General features: G+C 38.7%; 1 protein-coding gene across 1 annotated transcript; it reads right to left on the minus strand.

Moving 5' to 3' along the window:
* Positions 1–21,624: 21,624 nt before the first annotated feature.
* Positions 21,625–22,923, minus strand: LOC127081982 (uncharacterized). The gene is made up of 3 exons (XM_051022206.1): positions 22,894–22,923; positions 22,150–22,446; positions 21,625–22,035 (listed from the first exon to the last, which is right to left on the minus strand). The coding sequence occupies exons 1-3, from the start codon at positions 22,921–22,923 to the stop codon at positions 21,625–21,627; spliced, it is 738 nt and encodes a 245-aa protein (XP_050878163.1).
* Between the last annotated feature and the right edge of the window lie 2,833 nt (positions 22,924–25,756).

The following is a 25,756-nucleotide window of genomic DNA, read 5'->3' on the forward strand; positions in this document are numbered from 1 at the left end:
TTTAAAAAAATTTGTTTGAAAAACAGTGGATATATATTTAATTGGTAACCTGTTCGCATGCTGCAAAAGTGTAAAATTCATATTGATTTCATCCTTTAATCCAATGTTATACACCATTAATCCATTGATATATACAACATGAATCCATTTATATACAACATTAATCCTCCATATATACAACATTAATATATGATTCTTTGATCAACAATATACAACAACATATTCTCAAAGTACTACAATTAAGAGAATAAAACATAGCAACCAACACCCAGTGACCACTGTATCCAAAAGCTGTCTAGTAGTTCTAACCAATACTAAACAAAAACGCCCATCCACCCATGGTGGCAAACATGTTCTGTATATCCAAAAGCTGTCTAGTAGTTCTATCGCACATCCATACAAAATAAGGCTCAACCAAAACAACAGATGGCAACATAAGTAGTCCCCTGCAAAAAGAACACGTCCAAATGCAAATAACACAGAACTGTCAAAAGGCGATTGAGCAACAAATAGTAAACAATGGCATAAAGTTAAATGACATAGCTAATATTACCTGAATTCCTGCATGGCTGTTAAGGTAAAAATCAAATTCCCTAGGGTGACAAATGTCGGTGTCTACCACGGTTCCTTTGACAATTTAGAACAACAAAATCAGCAAAAAGTGATAAATTCAAATGATAATATATACCAGCTGCGTTGAGAAATATATTGAAAAAACCTGGCATAATTTTTCCACTTCTATCGGTCTCTTTGGGGTTGACAGGAAAGAGACGGGTGTGATGTCTCTTTTGGACCACTACAAAAGTAACTTTAGGTAGATACCCATCCTCTATTGAGACACAAGCCTGTATCTCCGACCATATTTTTTCTTTGCCAACCTTCAAGTCCGGACTTCTCCAATTATCACATGTAATCGGAATATGTTGTCGAACAAGGAAACCAATGTAACTTGCCAACATTGAACCCTTATCTTTTGAAGATAGAATTGATATATGTTTAGATGGACATGTTCCATTGTCGTAGAGGGATACTTTCAAATATCCAGCATCATCATCTACGCGAACGAGGCTTGACGATAATAGAGCATCTCCATCTAAACAAATATCAATTGATACTTTCGAGCATCCCTTGCCCCTTGCACGAATGATTGACTTCATAATAGCCATTTTACCTGTAAAAAAGAAAACAATTAAAATCAGATGACAAATGTAAAAACAATTAAAATCATAAAAGTCATTTTACCTGTAATAAAGAAAACAATTAAAATCATTTGACCTGTACCTTTTTCACTAAGTACTCTTTCTTTTCTTGGTTGGAATATGTTCTACATGTCTCTTAACAACACGGACGGTTGGATTGATCCAAATACCCTCATTATGATCATTTCTAATATATGAATCATTTGATATATTATTCTCATCTTGATCATTTCTGGTAAACGATTCAATCTCAACATCAATATCATCCCCTTGATCTCCAGTGTTTTCATCAATTACTTTGTTGAAAAAAAGAACTATAGACCATTTCGTACTTTTCGGATCATTGACATAGAACACTTGTCTAGCTTGAGAGGCTAGAATAAAAGACTCATCTTTGTATCCCACCCTATTAAGATCCACTTGCAAAAATCCTGACTTATCCATTTGAATGCCGTTATTATTTTCAACCCACTTGTAACCAAATATAGGAATCTGAAACTTCTCATAATCAAACACCCAAATGCGCTCGATAACACCAAAATACGACAGATTTGCAAATTTGGGGTTTAAGTCCTTCACACTTGATATGTGCATTGCTTCAGCTACCACGGTGACACCACTATTCTGCATAGTACTTTTATCATCTTGTTCTTTGGTATAAAATGTGTATCCATTAATCGCGTATGCGCTATAAGAAAAAACATGGAAACTTGGACCATATGCTAAGCATCTCAACCTTTCTGTTATTGAAGCGGGATCTGAATAATACTTTGAATAAATATGATCCTTAAACCAAGGTATAAAACATCGATTGTGCTCTCGTACTATCCAATTTTCATTTCTATTGGGATTTAAACCTCGGAGAACATCCTTGTGAATTTCAACATACGGCTCAACCTCATTCTCATTGTGCAGAACATACAAATGCACTTGATCCCGTTCGACCCTTGATACTGCCACGATTTTATTTCCAATTAGATTTTTTCCTTCTTTCTTTTTGACAAGCTGAGACTTGGGGAGTCCGATTGACTGAACATTAGACAAATATTCAGTACAAAACTCAATCGCTTCTTCAACAATGTATCTTTCAACCATACAACCTTCTGGTCGACTTCGGTTCTTCACGTACCCTTTTAATATTTTCATATAACGTTCAACAGGGTACATCCATCTCATATAAGCTGGTCCACACAATTGTGTCTCTTTCACAAGATGAACAACTAGATGTACCATTATGTCAAAAAATGATGGAGGAAAAAACATTTCAAGCTCACACAAAGTAATAACGATTTCTTTTTGCAACATTGGTAAGATCGCAGGATTGATCACCTTACTGCAAATTGACTTGAAGAAAGAACACAACTTAGTTATAGAGCTTCTTACTTTTTCTGGAAGAATAGAACGTATACCTATTGGGAGAAAATGTTCCATTATAACATGGCAATCATGGGTCTTTAAACTCTTTAACTTGAGGTCTTTCATAGACACAAGTCTTCTAATATCTGAAGAGTACCCTTCTGGAACTTTAACTTCACTTAGAAACTTACACAATGTTTTTTTCTCCTTTCTAGATAGAGTATAAGCAGCAGGCGGTAGATATGTTCGTTTTCCTTTCTTCAAGGGTCCTAATTCAGTTCTTATTCCCATCGCTATCAAGTCCTTTCTTGCCTTAAGGCCATCCTTAGACTTTCCTTGTATATTGAGTAACGTGCCAATAACACTTTCAAATACATTTTTTTCAATATGCATAACATCAAGAAAATGTCTCACATACAAGGACTTCCAATACGGCAATTCAAAAAAAACTGACCTCTTCTTCCACCCACTTTTGACAAGTGTGTGGGCAAAAGGCTTGCCAAACTGAGTATCCAAATCTTTCACCTTTTCAAAAATTTGATCACCCGTCAATATAGGTGGAGCTCTGCCTTGTTCTGTCTCTCCATTGAACCCCTTTCTCCATCCACGGTAGTGATGATTTGAATTTAAGAATCTCCGATGACCGAGAAAGACATTCTTCTGACCAAACTCCAAGCGCTTCCAATCTGTTTTATCTTCACAAATAGGACACGCACATTGACCTTTTATGTTATACCCTGATAGATTTCCGTATGCTGGAAAATCATTAATTGTGCCAAACAACATCGCCCTCAAGTTGAAACTTTCTTTCCTATATCCATCATAAACCTCCACACGGGTCTCCCACAAAATCTTTAAATCTTCGATTAAGGGCTTCAAGTACACGTCTATGTCATTCCCTGGTTGTTTAGGTCCAGAAATCAACATAGACAACATCATGTACTTACGCTTCATACATAGCCATGGAGGTAGGTTATAAATCATAATAATCACAGGCCATGTACTGTGTGAGATACTCTGGATACCGTGTGGGTTCATTCCATCAGTAGATAATGCCAAGCGAAGGTTTCTTGATTCTTCTCCAAATTCAGGATAATCATTATCAATTTTCAACCACTGTGGTGAATCTGCCGGATGTCGATACTTTCCATCTATAATTCTTTCATCTGCATGCCAGGTCAAGTGTCTTGAATCGGTTTCACTACGAAACATGCGTCTAAATCTCGGAATAACAGGAAAATACCACAAGACCTTTGCTGGAGACAACTTGTTCTTATATCGCGAGACACCGCATTTAGGACACTCATTTAACGATGCATACTCATTTCGAAACAAAACGCAATCGTTTGGACATGCATGTATCTTATCATAGCTCATGCCAATAGAGCACAACATCTTTTTGGTCTCATATGTTCGATTGGGAAGAACATTATCCTCAGGAAGCATATCTTTCAAAAGGGCTAATAACTCTGTGAAACTTTTATCCGACCACCCATTGCCCGCCTTTAAGTTGTACAACTTTAATACCGCAGACAATCTTGTGAATTTAGTGCAACCATCATACAAAGGTTTCTCTGCATCACTTACCAACCTCTCAAACATTTCAGGACAATCCTTAAGATCTCCTTCAAGTGCTTCTGCAATCTCTTCAACTCGATCACAATCGTATGTATCTGCGCCACTATAGTTTGAGGCATAGGTCGTACTATCCCCCGGTTCAACATTCTCGTTACTTTTCTCACCATGCAAATTCCAACATGTATAACTTCGATCAATTCCATGCCTCATTAGATGCGATGTCAACTGAACTGCGTCAACCCGTTTCCCATAACAACAACCCAAGCAAGGACATATCATTCTACTGGGGTCTTCGGCGTGCGCAACGGCAAACTTAACGAATTCTAATACCCCATTCTCGTACTCTCTCGACAATCGATTGGAAGACATCCATGTATTATCCATTACTAATTAGAATAAACAAAAAACAATTTCAGAAGAGTTCAAACACATTCGGACCTAGGTTTCTAATGATACTGGTGTTGACACAAAATCAGATATTCATAGGGCTTGAAATTGCCTAATAAACCCAAACAAACGTAGGGCTTGAAATTTAACGCATGCGCTATCAAATTTAAAATGACTATGAATATTGAAACTTTACAGGTTGAAACAAACGTAGCATAGACAACAATAACATAAAACTAAAATGGGGTAAAGCTAAAACAAAGCAAGAAATAGGGGGCTCTCTAAGTCCATGTACAACAGCGCACTTTAGAGAGCGCTTGTGGTGTCCCTCTATTGGTGTCCCTCCATTTCCTCATTATTTTTTTGCTTCACTTTAGAGGGCGCTTTGTTTCAAAAGCGCCCTCTAAAGTGCGCTGTCTATTCCTCCTTATTTTTCTCTTCACTTTAGAGTGCGCTTCTTTAAGAAAGCGCCCTCTAAGGTGCGCTGTCTATTCCAGTTTTTGGCGTAGTGCATAATGGCATATGATCTGATTCTTGATAAACCTCATAACAACTTGCTTGGTCACATTCGCATACGATGTCGCTTCAACCCGTTTTATGAAGTAGTCAATTGCCACCAAAATGAAACGATGTCCATTCGAAGCTTTGGGCTCAATTATCCCAATCACATCAATTCCCCACATGGAGAAGGGCCATAGGGAAGAAATAACATTCAATAGTGTCGGAGGAACATGAATCTTATAGCATAAATTTGACACTTGTGGCACTTCTTCACAAACTTGCAACAGTCAGATTCCATTGTCAGCCAATAGTAACCTGCTCGCAACACCTTTTTCGTCATTGCATGTTCACTGGAATGAGTACCAAAGGAACCTTCGTGTACTTCGGTCATCAACAAATTCTGCTTCATGTCTATCCACACATCTGAGCAAAACCATGTCGAATTTTCTCTTGTACAGTATATCACCATTCAAATAGAAATTGCCGACTAATTTTCTCAAAGTCTTCTTATCTTTCAGAGATGCCCCATGCGGGTAAATCTGACTTTGGAGGAAACATTTGATGTCATAATACCATGGCTTCTCGTCTTTAATCTCTCCCACAGCGAACACATGAGTTGGCCTATCAAGATGCATCACAGACAAATTGGGAACTTCATTCCAATACTTTACCATAATCATTGATGCGAATATTGCAAGAGCATCTGCCATCCGGTTTTCATCTCAAGGGATATGATGAAACTCAACCTTTGTAAAGAAAGTTGAAATCCTCCTCGCATAATCTTTATATGGTATTAAATCGGGTTGATTCGTCTCCCACTCACCTTTGATTTGATTCACAAGCAAAGTCGAATCACCGAAGACATCCAAATGCTTGATTTTGAGATTCATGGCCTCTTCAAGCCCCATAATACAAGCTTCATATTCTGCCATATTGTTTGTACACTTGAAAGTAAATCTAGATGTAAATGGTAGATGTGTGCCTTGAGGAGTAATAATCACTGCCCCAATGCCATTTCCATATTGATTAACAGCTCCATCAAATACCATGCCCCATTGGGAACCAGGTTTTGGCCCTTCTTCAAGCAATGGTTCATCACAATCTTTCATTTTCAAGTACAAAATCTCTTCATCAAGAAAGTCATATTATATTGACTGATAATCTTCAATTGGTTGGTGAGCCAAATGGTCAGCCAAGATACTACCTTTGATTGCTTTCTGAGATCAATATTCGATATCATACTCTGATAACAACATCTGCCAACGGGAAATTCTCCCAGTTAAAGCAGGCTTCTCAAAAATATACTTGATTGGATCCATTTTGGATATCAACCAAGTGGTATGATTCAACATATATTGACGCACACGCTTAGCATCCCAAGCCAATGTGCAACAAGTTTTCTCAAGCATGGAATATCGAGTCTCACAGTCGGGGAATTTCTTACTGAGGTAGTAGATTGCAAATTCTTTCTTTCCAGTCTCATCTTGATGACCAAGAACACAACCTATACTCCCTTCAAGCATAGCCAAATACATGATCAACGGTCTTCCTTCAACAGGTGGAGACAAAATTGGAGGCTTAAGTAGATATTCCTTGATACTATCAAAAGCTTTCTGGAAGTCTTCGGTCCAATCACAAGACTGATCTTTCCGAAGAAGCTTGAATATAGGTGCACGTGTGGCAGTCATGTGGGAAATGAATCTGGAAATATAATTCAAGTGGCCGAGAAAACCTCTGACTTGCTTCTCAGTTTTGGGCGCAGGCATCTCTTGTATTGCTTTGACCTTGGCAGAATCAACTTCAATACCCTTCTCGCTGACAATAAAGCCCAACAACTTACCAGAACGAACATCAAAAGTACACTTATTGGGATTCAAGCGGAGTTTATATTTCCTCAAATGCTGGAATAGCTTCAACAAATGCTCAACATGTTCCTCTTCATCAATTGATTTAGCAATCATGTCATCGACATAAACTTCAACCTCTTTGTGCATCATATCATGAAAAAGAGTAGTCATTGCTCTCTGGTAAGTCGCACCAGCATTCTTTAGATCGAAAGGCATCACTCTATAACAGAATATTCCCCAAGGTGTAATGAATGTGGTCTTCTCCATATCTTCGGGTTCCATCTTGATCTAATTATATCCGGAAAATCCATCCATAAACGAAAAGACTTTGAATTTAGCAGTATTGTCCACCAACATATCAATGTGTGGTAGAGGGAAATCATCTTTTGGATTGGCTTTATTCAAATCTATATAATCAACACACATGCGGGCTTTTCCATCTTTCTTCGACACAGGCACAATATTGGCCAACCGTTACGGATACTCAGTGGTTACAAGGAAACTGGCATCAATCTGCTTCTGCACTTCCTCTTTGATCTTTACAACCATATCAGGATGCGTTCTTCTCAACTTCTGCTTGACTGGCGGGAATTATGGCTTCAACGGCAATATATGCTCCACAATCTCAGAATCCAACCGAGGCATGTCTTGATAGGACCAAGCAAACACATTTGAATACTCTCGAAGAAGATCAATCAACCCCTTCTTGACTTCTGGACACAATCAAGACCCAATCTTGACTTCCTTCACATCATCCTCGGAACCCAAATTGACTAACTCGACCTACTCTTCTAACGGCTGAATGGTCTTTTCATCTTTCTCAAGAAGACGAGATAATTCATCACTTACTTCTACATCACTTTCCTCCTCGGCCTCAAACACAAGGAATTCAAAATTTGGAGAAGGAGAAGGATCATTGTTTTCAATGGGGTTAGGAACCAACCTGCATAATGATTTGATATTTTGATTTTAGAGAAGTGAATTTGTGACCAAATATTATGCAAATGGATGATTATATTGTTTATTTATGTTTTTTGTGATCACCATTTTTCAGAATAAAGCAAAAAGTAAAAAAAACATCATAGATATGGATGAATAGAATTAATTTTATTGATGATCAATTTGAAAAGGCCCCAAAAATGTTCACTTCTCCCTTAGGCATAGGAGAAGGATTTTAAAACATATAAAAACAATTACTTAGATTGATGCAAAATAACAGGAATATCAACAGTAGTCCAATTGTTGCAAGCCTTTCCATGCGTCACAAAATTGGTGCAGTCTTCTTCTTCGTCATCCTCTAGCACAACAGCTAAGTGTTGTTCATTGCCATGAATGAACCCTCCGCTACATAGCTAAGTCGCATATCTTCATACTTTGCAGTTGACGAACCTTTCTAGAACCCCAAACCGGTTATGCCTTTGTTGTCGGAGACCTCTACCATGTGCCCCCACTGATCAACATTGCCTTCTTCCACAATCTTTTGAGCATCTTTCAACGAGGACATAGGTGCCCTAACTCTCTTCTCAACAGCAATAGATAAGGCTTGGAACGGAGTTCCAACCTCATCCTCAGCTTCCACATAAGATAAAGATGACAAATGGCTAACCAACAACACTTTCTCTCCACCAACAAATACTAGCTTGCCATTCTTGACAAATTTGAGCTTCTGGTGCAAAGTTGAGGTAACAGCTCCTGCCTCATGAATCCATGGCCTTCCCAACAAGCAATTGTAGGCCGGGTGAATATTCATTACTTGAAAAGTAATTTCAAAATCACTCTGACCTATTTTAACTGGAAGGTCCACTTCACCAATAACCGTTTTGTGCGAACCATCAAAAGCTTTGACAATTACACCGCTATACCTCATGGGCGCTCCTTGGTAAGATAATTTTGACAAAGTTGCTTCGGAAGCACATTCAGTGACGAACTGGTGTCAACAAGCACATTTGACAAAGTATCCTATTTGCAATTCATCGAAATATGCAAAGCCAAATTATGATTTCCACCCTCCTCATGGAGTTCTTCATCACAGAAGTTAAGATTGTTGCAGGAAGTGATGTTAGCCACAATATGATCGAATTGATCCACTGTAACATCATGTTCTACAAACGCTTGCTCTAGAACTCTCTGCAGTGCTTCTCTGTGCGCTTCAGAATTCATGAGCAGAGACAACACTGAGATCTTTGAGGGTGTTTGGAGCAGCTGCTCTACCACATTAAACTCGCTTCTTTTAATTAACCGAAGTACCTCATCATCATCATTGGGTTTCAAGTTGCCGGATTCACCAAACTTATCTTTTGAACAACCAAATGGGTTTTCAACAGGCACTTCCACCTTCTTACTTACATCTGCTTCTTCTTTATCCTTTGGGAACACCGGCCCAAACACTCGACCACTGCGGGTCACCTTAGTAACATCAACAATGCTCACCACTGAACTAGTCGTAGGCAACAAGACCTCTTAACCATCCTTCATCATTGTAGCATTATACTGATACGACACAGCTTTATTAGATGAATACGGGAGTCGGCCCGCTAACCGTATTACCAACTAGGATACTGATCTTTGATTTTTATTGTTACTTGAGTCATACTGAATCACCAACTTCTCTAGCTGCTTGAAGACATGCATTATGACATTAACATCGTCATCTGCATGACGGGATTGAACAATTTGTATCATGCCTTCATCCGTCAGTCGTTGGATGTCCTTCTTCATAACTTCGCAACCCCTCGGGTTAACACTACAAACAGCATATCTATCATGGTCGTGCTCACATTCACTTACTAAACAAACATCCTTATGCATCTGCACTAAGGACCTTCTGATAAAACGCACATCAAAAACTTTAAATTCTCCAGGACAACCATCCACCATATTCATAGAAGAGTTCCCATGAGCGGGCAACAAGTTCGCTTTCACATTCGGCGCACGGTCCTCGAAGGACACCATACCACTCTTCATCAATTTCTGAACCTCATACTTAAGCGGATAACAATTTTCAATATCATGTCCGGGTGCTCCTTGATGAAAAGCACAACGGAGCTCAGGTTTATACCACCATGGAAGTGGTTCTGGAATCTGTGGCGGGTTTCTTGGTTGTATCAGGTTCTTGAGAACCAAGGATGGATAAAGCTTTGCGTAAGACATATGAATCGGGTCAAAAGATACATTCTTCCTTTCAAAGTTTTGTTGTTGATAATTGTTGTTGGTATTGTTGTTGTTGTAGGTGTTCGTTCGTTATTGCGGTTATTGTTGTTGACGTTGTTATTGTTGAACTGGTGTTGTTTGTTGATTAGAAAATATCGGGATAACGGAAGATACTTGATGATGATGATGATGTTGATGGGATGATTGATTTCTTCTGATCTGAGGCCTCATCTGCCTCCCACTGGAAACTGCATTTGTCTCACTGTCTTTCTTCTTACCGAAATTGCTACCATACTTCTTACTTATTGATGCCTCATCTCTTGACAAACGTCCCTCTTGGACTCCTTCCTCAAGCCTCATCCCCGTGTTTACCATTTTGGGTAAAGTCACTGGGGGCACTAGAAATCATTCGTTCATAGTAAAATGAACTCAGGGTTTTCAAGAAGATCTTTGTCATTTCTTTTTCCTCCAAATGAGGAGTGATCTGGGCAGCCAACTCCCTCCATCGCTGCACATACTCTTTGAATGTCTCTTTGTACTTCTGAGACATAAACCTCAGATGGTCTCTATCTGGCGCCATATCCACATTATACTTATATTGCTTGACAAAAGCCTCCCCTAAGTCATTGAAAGTGCGAATGCTGGCACTATCCAATCCCATGTACCAACGGAGCGCAACGCAACTGCCAATAATATCCATGATACCCAATGCAGAATCATACCAAACAATATCATCATTAGTGAGAGACATAAGTCTTTGGGACCACCGTAGACATTGTCGTTTCTCCAATAAAGCATGCGTCTGAGGCAAGTGCAAAATAAACCACTTGTACAGAAAAGGAACATAACACATAATAGTTTCACCACCTTTAGAATTCCTCAAATGCAAAGAGAAATACATGTCACCCAACACAGTCGGAACATGATTCCCAATCAAGAAAATTTTAATGGCGTTAACATCAACAAAACCGTCAATGTTAGGGAGCAAATCCAAGCCATATATGAGCAATACCAAGATAGCCTCAAAAGCATCCATGTTACCGGCTTGAGCAAAAACAGTAACTCTAATAATGATAAAATCAGAAGGCAACCCAAGAATCCCTCATTTCTTCACCAAATGAGCATCAACCTCAGATTTCTTCAGACGAAGAGCTTTAGCTATGACATGAGATCTCAGGATCTCCTCCAATCCATTGAAAGGTACCTTGTTAGATACCTTTCAAAACGGGACATCTAAAATTGTACTTCTTAGTGTTCCTTCGTCCATAATCCATGGTCTGAAAATATTTGCACACAAGACTTTAGTTCCTTGAAATTTATTTTCTGTGATGAATGTTATGATGTGCATGTATGCATGAATGCAACAATCACACACAAGGGATCACACACAAGGCAAACGTAAACAAAGGTCAAAGGATGGATCCAGTCATCATCAAGATCAATCATCCATTTGGTGGATTATGGTTTTCACATTATCAACACCCAAGTTCCATTGATATTGATGAGACCGATCGGATCAACCGAGAATCAAGGGGTTTGCTGTGAGTCACGAGCATGGAGTCAGGTTAAGAACCATACCAAAGGAGTGTACTAAGGATAAAACCTGTAGATCATGTTCTAAAAAGTTCCCAGAGTATTAATCCTATATATCAGATATTATAGGTTAGGATGACTGACTCATTAACCCATAGTATTCTCAAGAAAAACTCTTCTGAGTGTAGTATCACGTAACAACTATTATCAAGTCTACACTTGAACAGTCTCCGCACTACGTCCTAAATATGCCAAGTTGGGTTAAATGTTCTACGATCCTCAGCTTCTCAGACCCCAAATTTGAAGAAAGTAATGTTTATCCACGACTTACTCATGTGACATCAGTAACTCCAAAGAGGTCTCCACTGAGTGAGGGATCTCATGTCAACTCTTTCAGGACTACTCCTTCAAAGTCAACATGACTATACCACCCTCCTATCTTAAATTGCACTCAAGTTCGGGTTAGAACTTATCTCACCACACAGAGATCACCAAACACAACAGACAAAATATCACATAACAATATATACAAACAAACATCAAATATACAAATATATACACACACAAAAGTAGGCTAAACCCACTGAGGACTACTCCCCAACAGAGTCGGCACTTAATTTCTGTAGCGGTAAATTCACGACCATCAAGCTATGGATAAACTTGACATTAATAAAACCAGAGTCACCGCCGCGCTTTTATTGTTTCCAAAGGAAAAGGGAAAAAGTATGAACAAATCCCAAAGATAATAAGTTTTCAAATCAAAACTAATAAAATGCCAAAGATTACAGGTAAGGGGTTAGTTACACAGATGGAAGGTGTTAACACCCAAAGTGTCATAGGTACTCCTAGGAAGCCCTTTTGTGTGTGCAAGTAATTTAGTCTAAATGATATTTAATAAAATATAGAATGAAGGGGTGAGAAAATAATTCATTGATTATACTTTAGTGTTTGACAAGACCCTCGGTCTTATGCCTACGTACCAACATAAAAATGAGGGATCAAAACCATATAGTTCATGGTAAAAATTTCAAAGAAGTTGGTGGATTGATTTTAACAAAATGTTTAATGAGAAGGAACCAAAGGCCAAAGTTTTGAATGAGGTTGTTAGTTCTTTTTATCTTTTTGAAATTAAAGTCAATATTTTTAAGTTCATTTACAAGCTTGATTAAGAAAAAGATTTTAACATTCATTGGCATGAGGCCAAAGTTTCAAATCATTAAAACATGTCTAAGCTATAAAACACAAGCGAAGAAAGTTTTTTGAAATGAGAGAGAGGTTTTGAAATTTAAGAAGTGGGAGGAGATGAAGGAACTATCCTAGATAAAAATTAAAAGTCAAGAGTTGAAAAGATCTGACCAATGGGATGCAATCCACAAGACAAGAATGTCATATAGAAACCCATTTTCCTTTTGACTTTTGAGCAAGCAATAAGCATAAGCAATATCCAAGCAAACCAAATGAAGACCATGGAATCAAATAAAGATATCCAGAATATACAAGCAAGTAATCCAATAGCTAACAATCTTCCATCTCTTTCAATGCATCAGATGAAAATATATCCCTTGGTCAACTTTGAACAAACATCAGACACCAATAATAACAATATAACAAGTAAGCATAAAGTTAAAGTGACACATAAGTCAAAGTCCATTAACACTCTTGTATCAGAAGAAAGGTACAAGCAAGGATAGCTTAGTCTCAGATAGTGGCATTGACCAAGTCCTTAAAGTATATGGAAGTTGTCTATCATAAGTCCAAAAGTTCATATCAAGTCCAACAGTCCATCAAGATGTTTTTTAGGGTTTCTGTTGTTATTAGGTATTTTAAGGTCCTAAGACCACAAACTAAAACAAGCAAACAATATATACAATCACAAGATATGGCTCAAGTGAGCAAAGTGAAAAGAACTTAAGCATAAACAAGTTGCATGAAATGTTAATGGCAGTTGAATGATAAATGAACTGAAATTTAAATTGCATTAAGTAAATGACTTGAAAGTAAAGCAAAATTAATAAAAGTTAGTCAAATGTTAGTGATGAGTTTTAATTGTTAAGTCATTCTTTGGAGAATACTCAACCATTCATTCATAAGTATGAATCCTTGAACCAAGACATCATCCATGAGAAGGGCTCTGATCGGGAAAATAGCAAGTGTACTATTTTTCCAATGTAGTAATAATAGGGATGTTTCCCAAAGATCGATCTCGAGGATTGCACAGCAATATAAGTGTAAATTGTTACTCAATTGAACAAAATAAATAGTTGGGGTTTTATAAAAAGTCCTTGTGTGAGAAAATAAAACAGAATGAATCTTTTCACAGTTTATAATAATATGCCAAGGATGGTGTATGAATAACTCATGTAATGACCCTTGAGTGTATATCTCCTTAACAATGCAAAATGTTCAATTACCGGATCTTAAAATTGTTTCCTTCTAAGACCTCATAGGGAAACCTTTAATCACTCGTTTTAATCTCTAATTCCTTAGACGATTATAATGAAACCAAGCAATTAAAAATTAACGAGATAAAACTGGTAACCATAGGGTATCCCTAGCCCTAGGTGATATCTACTATGGTTTCACTGTACAAAAATCTTAACAATTGCAATCCCGCTAATTGTTAACCATACAACAATCCTAATTTTTCTGATAAAGAAAGCATTACGCACATTGCACAATGAAATTAACACAAACATCATATATTAAGGAAATTATCACTTCAAAGTCATTACACGATCAATTCATGGACATCCCCTGGCATTGGGGGTTTAGCCTCTCATATTATTCAAATAAGATACAAAATAAAATTTAGACATTACAAAACTAAGGGAATTTCGTTGATCTTCAATCGCATCCGCTCTTGAAGGACCTCCGTTCTTCGCCACTTTTGATCTCTTCAATCTTAATCGTACCAAATATCTAATTGTATAAAAAGTCCTCTTCTCCGTATTCAAAAATCCTCTAATTAGTTCCTGATCACTAATTTGATGTAGCAAAAGTCCAAAATGCCCTACAGGATCAGTCGTGCCAAAATACAAAAAAAAACTGGAAAATGAGGTGTCCAAGCCAACATTGGTCGTGTCAAGCAACATGACAGGCTGTGTTGGCTTTCTGACAACCAAGGTTGACACGCCCCTTCCAGGGAGGCTAACACGGGCCGTGTCAGCTGACACGGGAACCCATGTCAACTCCCTGTTTTATGGCCCTGGCTCTCCTCTCCTAACACGGGTTGTGTTGGGCAACACGGATGGCCGTGTCAAGGCTACTGTGTCATCCAATTTCATCTTCCGACTGGCCTGGAACGTCCGATTCCCTTGGTGATTCCTCCGGTATTCTTGCTTAGACCTGAAACCAGTAAAACTACCACAAAGAGACATAAAATGGAGTATAATGATGCAAACCAAATATAATCAACAAATTGAAATGACAATGCAAAAAATCTATTTTACTAAGCAGAACGATAAAACAAGTAGACTAATGTGTTACCGACTTCGTGAAATTGTGCCGAATGAGTGTCAGAAAACAAGTAGAATTGGAGACTGATCACAACCCCAAACTTATCTCATTGCTTGTCCTCAAGTGATGCTTGAGACATCAGGACGGTCACCCCCAAATTCTGCATCCACAATGCTACTGTGATCTTTCGCGATTCCCTATTCATTTTTTATTCACTATTTTACTCTTTCCCGACTTCTGACTTCCGCTACACTTTCACATTGACGCACCTTTTGGCCTATAGCTTTTCACACTCTCACCAAATGTCTTGGGATCAAAGTGTTTTCACTCAAAAAACAGAGCATGCAAAGTCAACTCTTAGGTTTGAATCACAGATACCTTCATAACAAAAACACACAACACACACTATTCATGGGCTTTTTGGGTTATAGTAGGGCTAAGGTGCAGGGTGGGAAACTTAACAAAACAAAAAGGGAAAAACTAGAGGTTCAGGCTCAGAGTTCGTGTTGCTACCCTCGTAACTGTGTTCAATCTTTTAATCAGAAGGTTTTTCTTTTGGGCACCGTTCTTGTTAGGATTCATTGGCTCTTTTTTTATCTTCTTTTTATTGCTCTTTTGAGCATGCTTTTTTCCAACCTCAATTCTTCTAGATAAGTGTTTCATGATACTTCTCATAATTTTTTCATTTCTCTCTTTTTTTTCTTTTGAAGTTTTGTACTTTTCTATATTTTTTTCCTGCACTTATCTACTTAACATCGGTGTCCCAAAAATTTGATGAAACTCCAAACTTAGGATTTTCCACAGATCCAGGGTATACAACACTTATCTAAGCAAGGTACGGTAATGTTTGGGCTTACGGTTATTTACAATGGTTAAACAACAAACAAAAGGAAATATGGCTCAAATTAGGTGAACGAAGGGTAATAATGGCGGGTTGGCTGGAAAGGCTCAGGGTTAAAATAAAAAATTGCTTCAGTGTGTACATGTGTGTTATGAAATTCCAACATCTCTTATGCAAACCCAGAGAGACAGAGACATACATGAAAAGCTCTCATGATGTTAAGTGTTTGGCCTTTTGTAGTTCTCACCATGTTTGGTATAGCTTGCAGGCTTCCAAGATACCTCTCAGTGTGATGTAGCTTCGTCTTCACTTCGGTTACAGAGTATTCCTGAGTAGTCTAGTGACAAAGAGCCGCATCCGATTATTCAGATCAGCAGCATCAACTTTCAGGGGTTTTCAGAAGAGCAAGTAGAAGAGTGTGTCTTTCATCCAACCGCTCCAAGCCTCATTATTCATCCGACACAAATGTCCTATATCTGTAACACACAGAATACCACACAACTAATTACTTTAAACAAACATAATAAAATGCTGAAAATACTAATAACAAAAAATAACAAATAATACCCCCCCACACACACACACACATACACTTGAACCAAACATTATCCGCAATGTTTAATCCAAGATAGAGGGGGACTCACAGAGACTCACTGCGGTGGAGGAAATTGCAAAATCAGTCGTTACATCATCACATGCATCTCATCCATAAGAGTCCTTTGACGGGCTTACTTTATGCCTTGGCGTGTTTGCTCCTCTTGGAGATCGCCGATCTCTGTCTGCATCCACGACCATTGGCCCAGTGTCACATATGACGACCTGACACCTGGGTGCGTGGTGTCCTCTGGCGGAGCAACAAACTGCTCATGTTCCTGCACCTCTTCCTCTTGTTGGTCATCTATAACAAATGGCCCAGCATTGTGCTCGTCCATATCATCTTGGACAACACTCTCATATAGCCAATTGGCTGTGTTGGTAATGTTAATTCGTGCAGGGTCGGGAAAGGCCATAATAAACTGACAAGAACTCATTAAATCATAATAATTAGAAATTTGTGATATCATACCTTGTCGAACCAGTGCGTTCATGTCCATTTTATGCTTACCTGCCACTTGTGTCTCATTTAGTGCAGCAGGGTCATAGCCGAAATAGTGGGCAATCTATGTGATTATGCCCCCGATGGAAATTCCTATTTGGGATGCTCTCCCCACTCGACCTAGGTAATCCGCTCCAAATGCTACAACATTCACAGCAACTCGGTTTTCCATGGCAAACATAAATAAGAGCTCCCTCTGGGTAGCCACGCCTGTGATATCACTCCTACCGAAAAGCATGAAAGCTAGTACCTTTTGAGCATACCTGAAACAAGGTTCTGAATGCCAGGTGTTTTTGCCCCTTTAGCAACATAATTTGATCATCCCGTGATGGCCAACCAGAATGTCTTAGCATCAAAACTATCTGGTACAGCTCCGAGGCCATATAGGGGTAGACGGAGAATCTCACCCAGCTGCTCCACTGTCAACTCGTGGTCGATATTGTATAACCTAAAATTCATCGTTCCCTCAAAGTACATCGTTGTACATGTCCATCCTTTTTTAAACTTGAACTCAATGGTGCTCAAGAATTCTAAAGTGATGCGCTCGTAAGTAGGTGCTTCACAATGCATAAATTCAAGCATGCCGAGGACATGGAACATTCTATCTAATTCTTCCGACAGACCCAATTAAAATAAAGTACCAAAGCATAGGTACCTTGTCGATGGTATCTTACATTTAACGTAAGAATAGTACCGTCGTTCGTGCTCCGGGTTGTCGAAGATTATACCGTGCGAATTCGGATGACGGATGGTCCATTTCCGAGGCCTCGATGATTCAACTTCTGTTTGCTTCCCTTTAGAAATTCGCTTCGGCGACATGATTGATTCCTGCAATAAAAATTTAACACCAAAAATAAAGTATGGAATAAGGAAAAACGATTATTGTGGCCTTGTAAAGGACGTAGAGTATAGCGACTTTTGTGAAGGGTGTCAGCGAATTGGACGGAGTAATGCGACAAAGTAGTGAGCTTTTTGTTGGTGAGGTTATGGAGAACTTTGAAAAGCAATGGAGGAAGGATAAAGGTTTGGTGAAAATGGGAGAGAGAAGGTGAAAAAATCAGATTTAATGGATTAATTGAGGGTAAAATGAGTTTAAGTGATGGAAAATTCGGGTGGGGTCCACACAAGCCAAAAATCCAAAATTTGAAAAATATGACTGTTCAGCCTGACAACCTATTGGAAAAATCCAGCCATGTCAGCCTACTGGAAAAATCAACCTCTTATGTGCCTTGCCTGACACAGGCCGTGTCAGGTGACACGGGCACCCGTGTCAGGGCCCTGTTTTTCTCAAAAAAATTGACTTTTTTTTCTCTGTTTTCCCTTGCTTTTTTAGTCAACTGTCTTCTATGAATTTGACTCAAACCTTTTCTTCTGTATTATGCGATTTACCTGTGAACCTACAAATAAAAATTGGAAACACACCAAACACTGAAATAATTAGAATTAAACCGCGTGGGTTGCCTCCCACGAAGCGTTGCGTTTAACGTCGCATGGCTCGACGGCCGTCTCTCTTATCCTCTAAGACGAACATTATCGATCAGACCACTTTCCTGCCCTTTGTATTAGTGTTTCAACCTTTGTCCGTTCACCTTAAATGTATCCCCATTACTTGGATTTTTAAGTTCTATTACACCATAGGGAAACACTCTATGAACCAAAAACGGACCCGACCACCTGGATTTCAACTTTACCGAAAAGAGCTTTAACCTGGAGTTGAACAAAAGCACCAACTGTCCCTCGATGAACTCCTTTCTCTGTAGCTTCTTATCGTGCCATTTTTTTGTCTTCTCCTTGTAGAGTTTGGCATTCTCATAGGGTTGATTCCTAAACTCCTATAACTCGTGGAGCTGAAGGATTCAGGATTCACCCGCTTTGGCAAGATCATGAATTAAGAATTTGGATGCCCAAAACGCTTTGTGCTCCAACTCTAATGGCAAGTGACAAGATTTACCATAAACTAACTGATGGAGAGAGATACTTATGGGCGTTTTGAATTCCGTTTTGTACGCCCATAGTGCATATTCTAACTTTACAGCCCAATATTTCTGAGATGCGTATACAGTCTTTTCCAGTACTTGTTTTATTTGCCTGTTGGATACTTCGACCTGGACACTCGTTTGTGGGTGATACGAAGTGGAAATCTTGTGTTTAACATTATATTTCTTCAGCAGATTCTCCATCAGTTTGTTCAAAAAGTGAGTACCTTCATCACTGATAAGTGCTCTCGGCACCTCAAATCTCGAAAAAATATTATTCTTCAGAAAGGTCATAACCATTTTAGAATCATTGGTGGGAAATGCCACCGCTTCCACCCACTTTGATACGTAGTCTACTGCTACTAAGATGTAATTCTTCCCAAATATGGCGGAAATGGCCCCATGAAGTCATTCCCCAGACAACAAACAATTCAACTTCCAGCATAGCATTTTGCGACATTTGATTTCTCTTAGAAATATTCCCCGTCCTTTGACATTTGTCGCATTCTTTGACGATGTCTTGGGCATCTTTGAACAGTGTGGGCCAATATACACCTGACTGAAGGACTTTAGCCGTTGTTCTATCACCACTGAAGTGTCTTCCATAATCCGAGTCATGACAAGCTCTGAGTATATCCCTTTGTTCCTCCTCCTAGACACATCTTATGACCAACCCATCCACTCCTCTCTTGTATAAGAATGGGTCATCCCACAAGTAGAACCTTCAATCATGAACAAACTTTTTCTTTTTGTTAGAATCAAAATCGTTAGGGATTACACCTCCCACCAAATAATTCGCGTAGTCTGCAAACCAAGGGATACCGATGACAGCGAGGATGTGTTCATCAGCGAACTCATCCTTTATCGGCCTCTTTTCTTCTGTTTCTTCAATTGGTGATATTCAGGATAAATGATTCGCCATTGTGTTTTCACATCCCCTTTTGTCCCTAATCTCTACATCAAATTCTTGGAGGAGTAAGATCCACCTGAGAAGTCTTAACCTAGAGTCTTGTTTAGCAAACAAATATTTCAAAACGGCATGGTCAGTATAAATGACAACCTTCGATCCTAATAAGTATTGCCTGAATTTATCAAATGCATAAACCATGGCCAATAACTCTTTCTCAGTAGTTGCATAGTTCATCTGTGCAGGGCTCAACACATGACTAGCACAGTAAATGGCATGTAACAACTTCTCTCTTTATCGTCCTAGGGTTACACCTACAATAATATCACTAACATCACACATGATCTCAAACGGAAGAGACCAATCTGGGGCAATAACAATTGGTGCTGAAATCAACTTGTTCTTCAATGTCTCAAAGGTCGTGGTGCATTCTTTGTCGAACATAAACGCCTTATCCTTAACCAATAGAGTGGTTAGCGGTTTTGTGATTTTTGAGAAATCTCTTATGAACCTGCGGTAAAAACCTGCGTGTCCTAAGAAACTTCTGATACCCTTCTCATTAACAGGAGATAGGAGCTTAGATATCACTTCCACCTTTGCTTGGTCAACTTCAACTCCCTTGTAGGAAATTTTGTGACCTAAAATTATCCCTTATCGCACCATGAAGTGATATTTCTCCCAGTTCAGAATTAAGTTTGTTTTTTGGCACCTGTCTAAAACAAGAGAGAGATTAGTTAAACAATTATCAAATGAGGATCCAAAGACCGAAAAAGTCATCCATGAACACTTTCATATGCTTTTCGAGCATGTAGGCAAAGATGGAAGTCATGCAGCGTTGAAAGGTGGTTGGAGCATTACACAACATGAATGGCATTCTTCGGTATGCAAACACACCATACGGGCATGTGAATGTTGTCTTTTCTTGGTCTTCTGGAGCAACTGCAGTTTGATTATACCCGGAGTATCCATCTAGAAAATAGTAGTAATCATGTACAACTAACATTTCCAACATTTAGTCAATAAATGGCAATGGGAAGTGGTCCTTCCTAGTTGTTGTGTTCAACCTTCTGTAGTCAATGCAAACGCGCCACCCGATAATTGTTCGAGTAAGGATTAACTCATTTTTTCATTCCTTATTACTGTGGCCCCCCCTTTACTAGGGACAACATGCATCGGGCTCACCCAAGGGCTATCAGAAATAGGATATATAAGACTTAGGTCTAACAATTTCACCACCTCTTTCCGAACTACTTCTTTCATTGCTGGGTTGAGTCTTCTTTGCGGTTGGACTACCGGTTTATGGTCTTCTTCCATGAGAATTTTATACATGCACGCAGTAGGGCTAATACCTTTCAAATCCTTAATTGCTCATCCAATAACATTTTTGTATTTTTTCAGGACATGGATGAGCTTCTCTTCTTGGATATTATTTAGGCTAGAGTTTATGATAGCAAGACATTTTCCTTCAGAATCGAGAAAGACATATTTGAGATTCTCAGGAAGTTGTTTCAACTTTGTTCCCTTCTTTGGATCGTCATCCTCCTCACTAGTTTGAGGTAGCCATAAATCCTCCCACCGGTGTGGTCGATATCCTTTCCACGAGGGTTGTGCGTCTAGCAAGGTTAGAACTTCGGATTCCCCATTGTCCATTTCTTTATCACTGTCGAGAGTGGACAAACTCAACACTCTTTCCAAAGGTGACTATGGTGCATTCAAAGGACTATCATACGTCATCACCTGACCTAGAACCTCTATAGTATGACTGGTACAAATATCATCCTTGTATCTTATGGTGTTTCAAACATCGATCTTCAATTCCTCATCATAAACCTTCAACGTCATGGTCCCTTCTTCTATGTTGAGCAAGCACCTTCCCGTCTCTAAAAAGGGTCTCCCAAGAATGAGAGGGATCTCTCCATCTTCTGGCATTTCTAGAATTACAAAATCCACCAAAAATACAAACTTGTCAATTTTCACCAGAACATCTTCAACAATACCATACGGTTTCTTGACCGAATGATCAGCGAATTGGAGTGTCATCCTGGTATCTTGCACAACCCCTATACCAAGCTTCTTATAAATGGATAATGGCATGAGACTCACACTAACTCCTAGATCAATAAGAGCTTTGTTGAATGACCTATCTCTAATAGTACAAGGGATGGTGGCAGCTCCTCGATCTTTCTTCTTTAATGGAATCTTCATACCCTATAAAATAGCATTACAAGTTTCAGTTAGAATAATCGGGTTGGTGTCGGCGGTATGCCTCTTAGAAATGATGTCCTTCATGAACTTGGCATAAGTAGGCATTTGTTCAAGTGCCTCCAACAGCGAAATCTTAATCTCTAGCTTATTGAACAACTCTAGAAACTTTTCAAAGTTTTTATCATGTTGTCCCTTTTTCTTGTTTTTGGTGGGAAAAGGGAGCTTAACAACCGGCTTAGGCTCAATGACTATTTCTTTCACTACTAGTTTCGGTGTTACCACTTCTTCCCTCGCAGCTTCATTTTCTTTGATCTCAAGATCCACTTTGATCAATTGATTTTCCTCTTCATCCACCTCCTCGACTATTTCATTATATTTACCATTTCTTGTTGTCACAATGCTCACATTATTATGCTATATAGGATTTATCACAATTTCACTAGTTAGAGCACCTTGTGCTTGAGAACTCGAGGCTAATTGCTGAGAGATTTGACCCATTTGGACTTCAAATTTTTTTATGGATGTTGTGGTGTTTTTCTTATTGTTTCGTGTTTCTTCTTGGAATTGAACATTATGAGTTGCCATTCTTTCAATGGCAATCTCCCAATTAGCTTTCTTCGGGGCTTGTTGTTGTTGTTGTTGATATTGAGTTTGGTATTGATTGTGTTGAGGAGCGTTCCCTTTCTAGTCTTTCCATGAGAAGTTGGGATGATTCTTCCAACCCGGGTTGTACATGTTGGAATAAGGATTATTCTGCTTCAAAAACTTAATTTCCTCCACTTGTTGAGGAGTCACAAAATAATACACCATTTGGTGCAGACCATTACAAATCTCACAATAGACAGTAGGCGTCGGTTGTACCTTTGCCACCTGTTGGGTACCTATATTCATCGCCTTCAGCTTCTTCTCAACTTTAGCAGCTATAGTATCTTTGATGCGGATTTCATTAGTTTCTAGCTTTAAATCAATAACCCCTTATGGTTTACTTTGACATCTATCATACAACTCCAAGTGCTCATTAGTAGTAATAGCTTCAATGATCTTCTTTATACCGGTGACTGTTGAGAAATTAGTAGAGCCACTGGTTGTGATATCAATCAACTATTTGGTCTTTATTTTAAGACCATTCACAAACATCTGCATCTGTTCGGTTGGATCCATATTATGAGTTGGACATGCGACCATGTGATAACGCGAAAACACATCAGATAATTGCCTCTATTTACACTCAGAAATCACATCATTTTGATTAATATCCCGATTATTGCGCAAGTATTCGTGTTGTTTTTGTAGGTATTTAAATCTCCATGCATTAAAGAGCAAAATGAAGAAAAGGAAGAAAAAGAAGAAGAAACAAGTAAAAAAAAAGCATAGGAAAACCAGAAGAACAGAAAAAGCAGATTTTGCTGATGTGAAGATTGCCACACATTCATGACGCTCGTCACGGCCCAGACTGTGATGATCGTCACAGACCCATGACGAGCGTCACACGGCCACAAACTGCGCTTTGAAGCAGTCAACAACAGGCACCCAAAAGTGTCTATATTTCCTCCAACAAACTTTTCCCCACGTTTCCCTCTCTCAAGACCAAGTGTTCCTTGAATTCCTCAACTACCAAGACCTAATGGACACTATATAAAGGACTCAATTGGGAAAAATTGGGGACGCCTACTTTGATTTGACGCTCTGCAATTTAATTTTCAGTTTTTAGCATTCAACATTTTTTCTTTCTTTCCAGCAACCTTATTTCCGTTGCCTTATTGTATTCGCCATTCTTTCCATAGTTTCCCTTTTCCAGTTCGTTTTTCAGTTAGCCATAGTAGTAGTTTCCTACACTGGGGAACTACTACACCTTTGTTTAATTTTAAGTAGTAATCTGTATTGAAGAAGCAAAGCCTACCGACTTGTGGAGGACTGCTCAAGTGCTTCAAGAATCGCTATACTCTGTACTTCGATATCCAGGTTTTTATTGAATTATTATTATTATTGCCCATTTATTGTTATAAGCATGTTTGCCGCTGAGTTAATCTGTTTATGCCTTGCGATTGCCTTATTTAATATGTCCGGCTAAACAACCGGTATCGGTATGTAGCAACTTAATTTGATGGGATTTAATAATAACCGGTGAAAACCTTTTTTCTCAAATAACCTTTTAGGCTGAAGTTTTTAATCTAAATTTAATTAACTTTATCACAAAAGCGTGAAGAGATATTTAATACGATTTTGCCACGAGAGTGGGAAATTAACTAAGGTGAGAACCAACAATCGCGAGAGCGTGAGGCTCGAGCTGGATAGTAAAAATTAGGCATTGGGTTTAAAAACAGCGAGAGCACTTTAAAAACAATTAGAATTTATTTATTTTCAAAAAGTAATTTTGACTTCAAATGGGACAGCGAGAGCGTACATTCTGACTTAAAGTTATAGGCCAAATCAACAACCACGAGAGTGTGAGATAAAGTCTTTTGAATAAACATTTTCTACTGAGAGATATTTGACATTTAAACTATTCACCGGTGACTTATCGAATCCCTGACGATTAATGCGCTGCATACTGATTCCTTCCCTTTATTCTTTATTAAAACAAAAAAATTCCCTTAGATTTACTATATTACCCCCGAACTCTTACTAATTTATTCCCTTAGCTAAACATAGTGACGTTAGCAGCACTAGTTTGACCATAGGTCCCTGTGGGATCGATATCTTTTAAAACTAAAGCGACTAGACTGTGCACTTGCAGTCAAGTAACCATTCTTTGTCTTCTTCCGCTAAGGTGAACGGGAACGTTCTAAATTTCTTAGCTTCTTCGGTGTGACCATCAATTTTTAGAGTGTTGCTCATGGTCAGAGACCTCTGCAAATGTTTGTTTGCATCTTCATTTACCTTTCCAGTGAAATGCTTCCTTTCAAGCTGATTAATATTACTAGCATGTAACTGGAAATTAGTCACGTTCACTGGTTGCTTGACAATTGTTAATCTGCCGGTTGGTGCATTTGCACCTCCGTAGTCACCCAACAGTCTTTTTGGTGGATGTGGATTATCCTGTTGGTGTAATCCCTAGAGGCCAATACTTTTGGTACTTGTATCGAATTATTTATTAATAATAAAATGCTTTTTCTTTATTATGTTTGTTTAATAAAGTTCCTAGAATAGCTAGTCCGTTTAATGTATCAAGTGTGACTTAATCATGAGATCCCATTAAACATAAGGACGCTATTCTTAAAGTATCCGTAGTTGAGCTTTATTGTGAAATGGGATAACATTAAAGCATTAAGATTATTATGTATATAGACTGATGATCACATCTCATGGATCATGGATAAGGAGTTATCAAGTCTTAAACATAGGTATGAATATTAAGAGTAATATTTATATTGGATTGACCCGCTATGAGAATACTATATAGAATGTTATGCAAAGTGTCATAAGTTATTCTCATGGTGATAATGGTGTATACCACCCTTCGACCTGAAACCACTATGGACCCTAAATGTAGAGTCGAGTGCCTTATTGCTGATCAAACGTTGCTCATAATTGGATGGCCATAAAGACATTTGATGGGTACTCCACGAAGCATGTTGAGGGACATGAGTGACCTAGATGGAATTTTCCCATCCTGCGTAACAGGATAAATGTCTACGGGCCTAACATTGAACTGAACAAGGATGACACGATCCATGCTTTGTATTCAATATAGATATAAGGGTAAAAGAGTAATTGTACATAT

Source organism: Lathyrus oleraceus, chromosome 5, assembly GCF_024323335.1.
Source record: "Lathyrus oleraceus cultivar Zhongwan6 chromosome 5, CAAS_Psat_ZW6_1.0, whole genome shotgun sequence".
In the NCBI taxonomy this organism is placed as follows: domain Eukaryota; kingdom Viridiplantae; phylum Streptophyta; class Magnoliopsida; order Fabales; family Fabaceae; genus Lathyrus; species Lathyrus oleraceus.

Bases quoted from the DNA above. Each gene is read 5' to 3' on its own strand.
- LOC127081982 (XM_051022206.1), bottom strand. From the start codon at position 22,923: ATGAATATAGGTACCCAACAGGTGGCAAAG. The intron at 22,447-22,893 runs GTACAACCGACG...AATCCTATATAG, and splicing joins GTACCCAACAGGTGGCAAAG to CATAATAATGTGAGCATTGT. The intron at 22,036-22,149 runs GCACTTGAACAA...GCTATTTTATAG, and splicing joins TTAAGATTTCGCTGTTGGAG to GGTATGAAGATTCCATTAAA.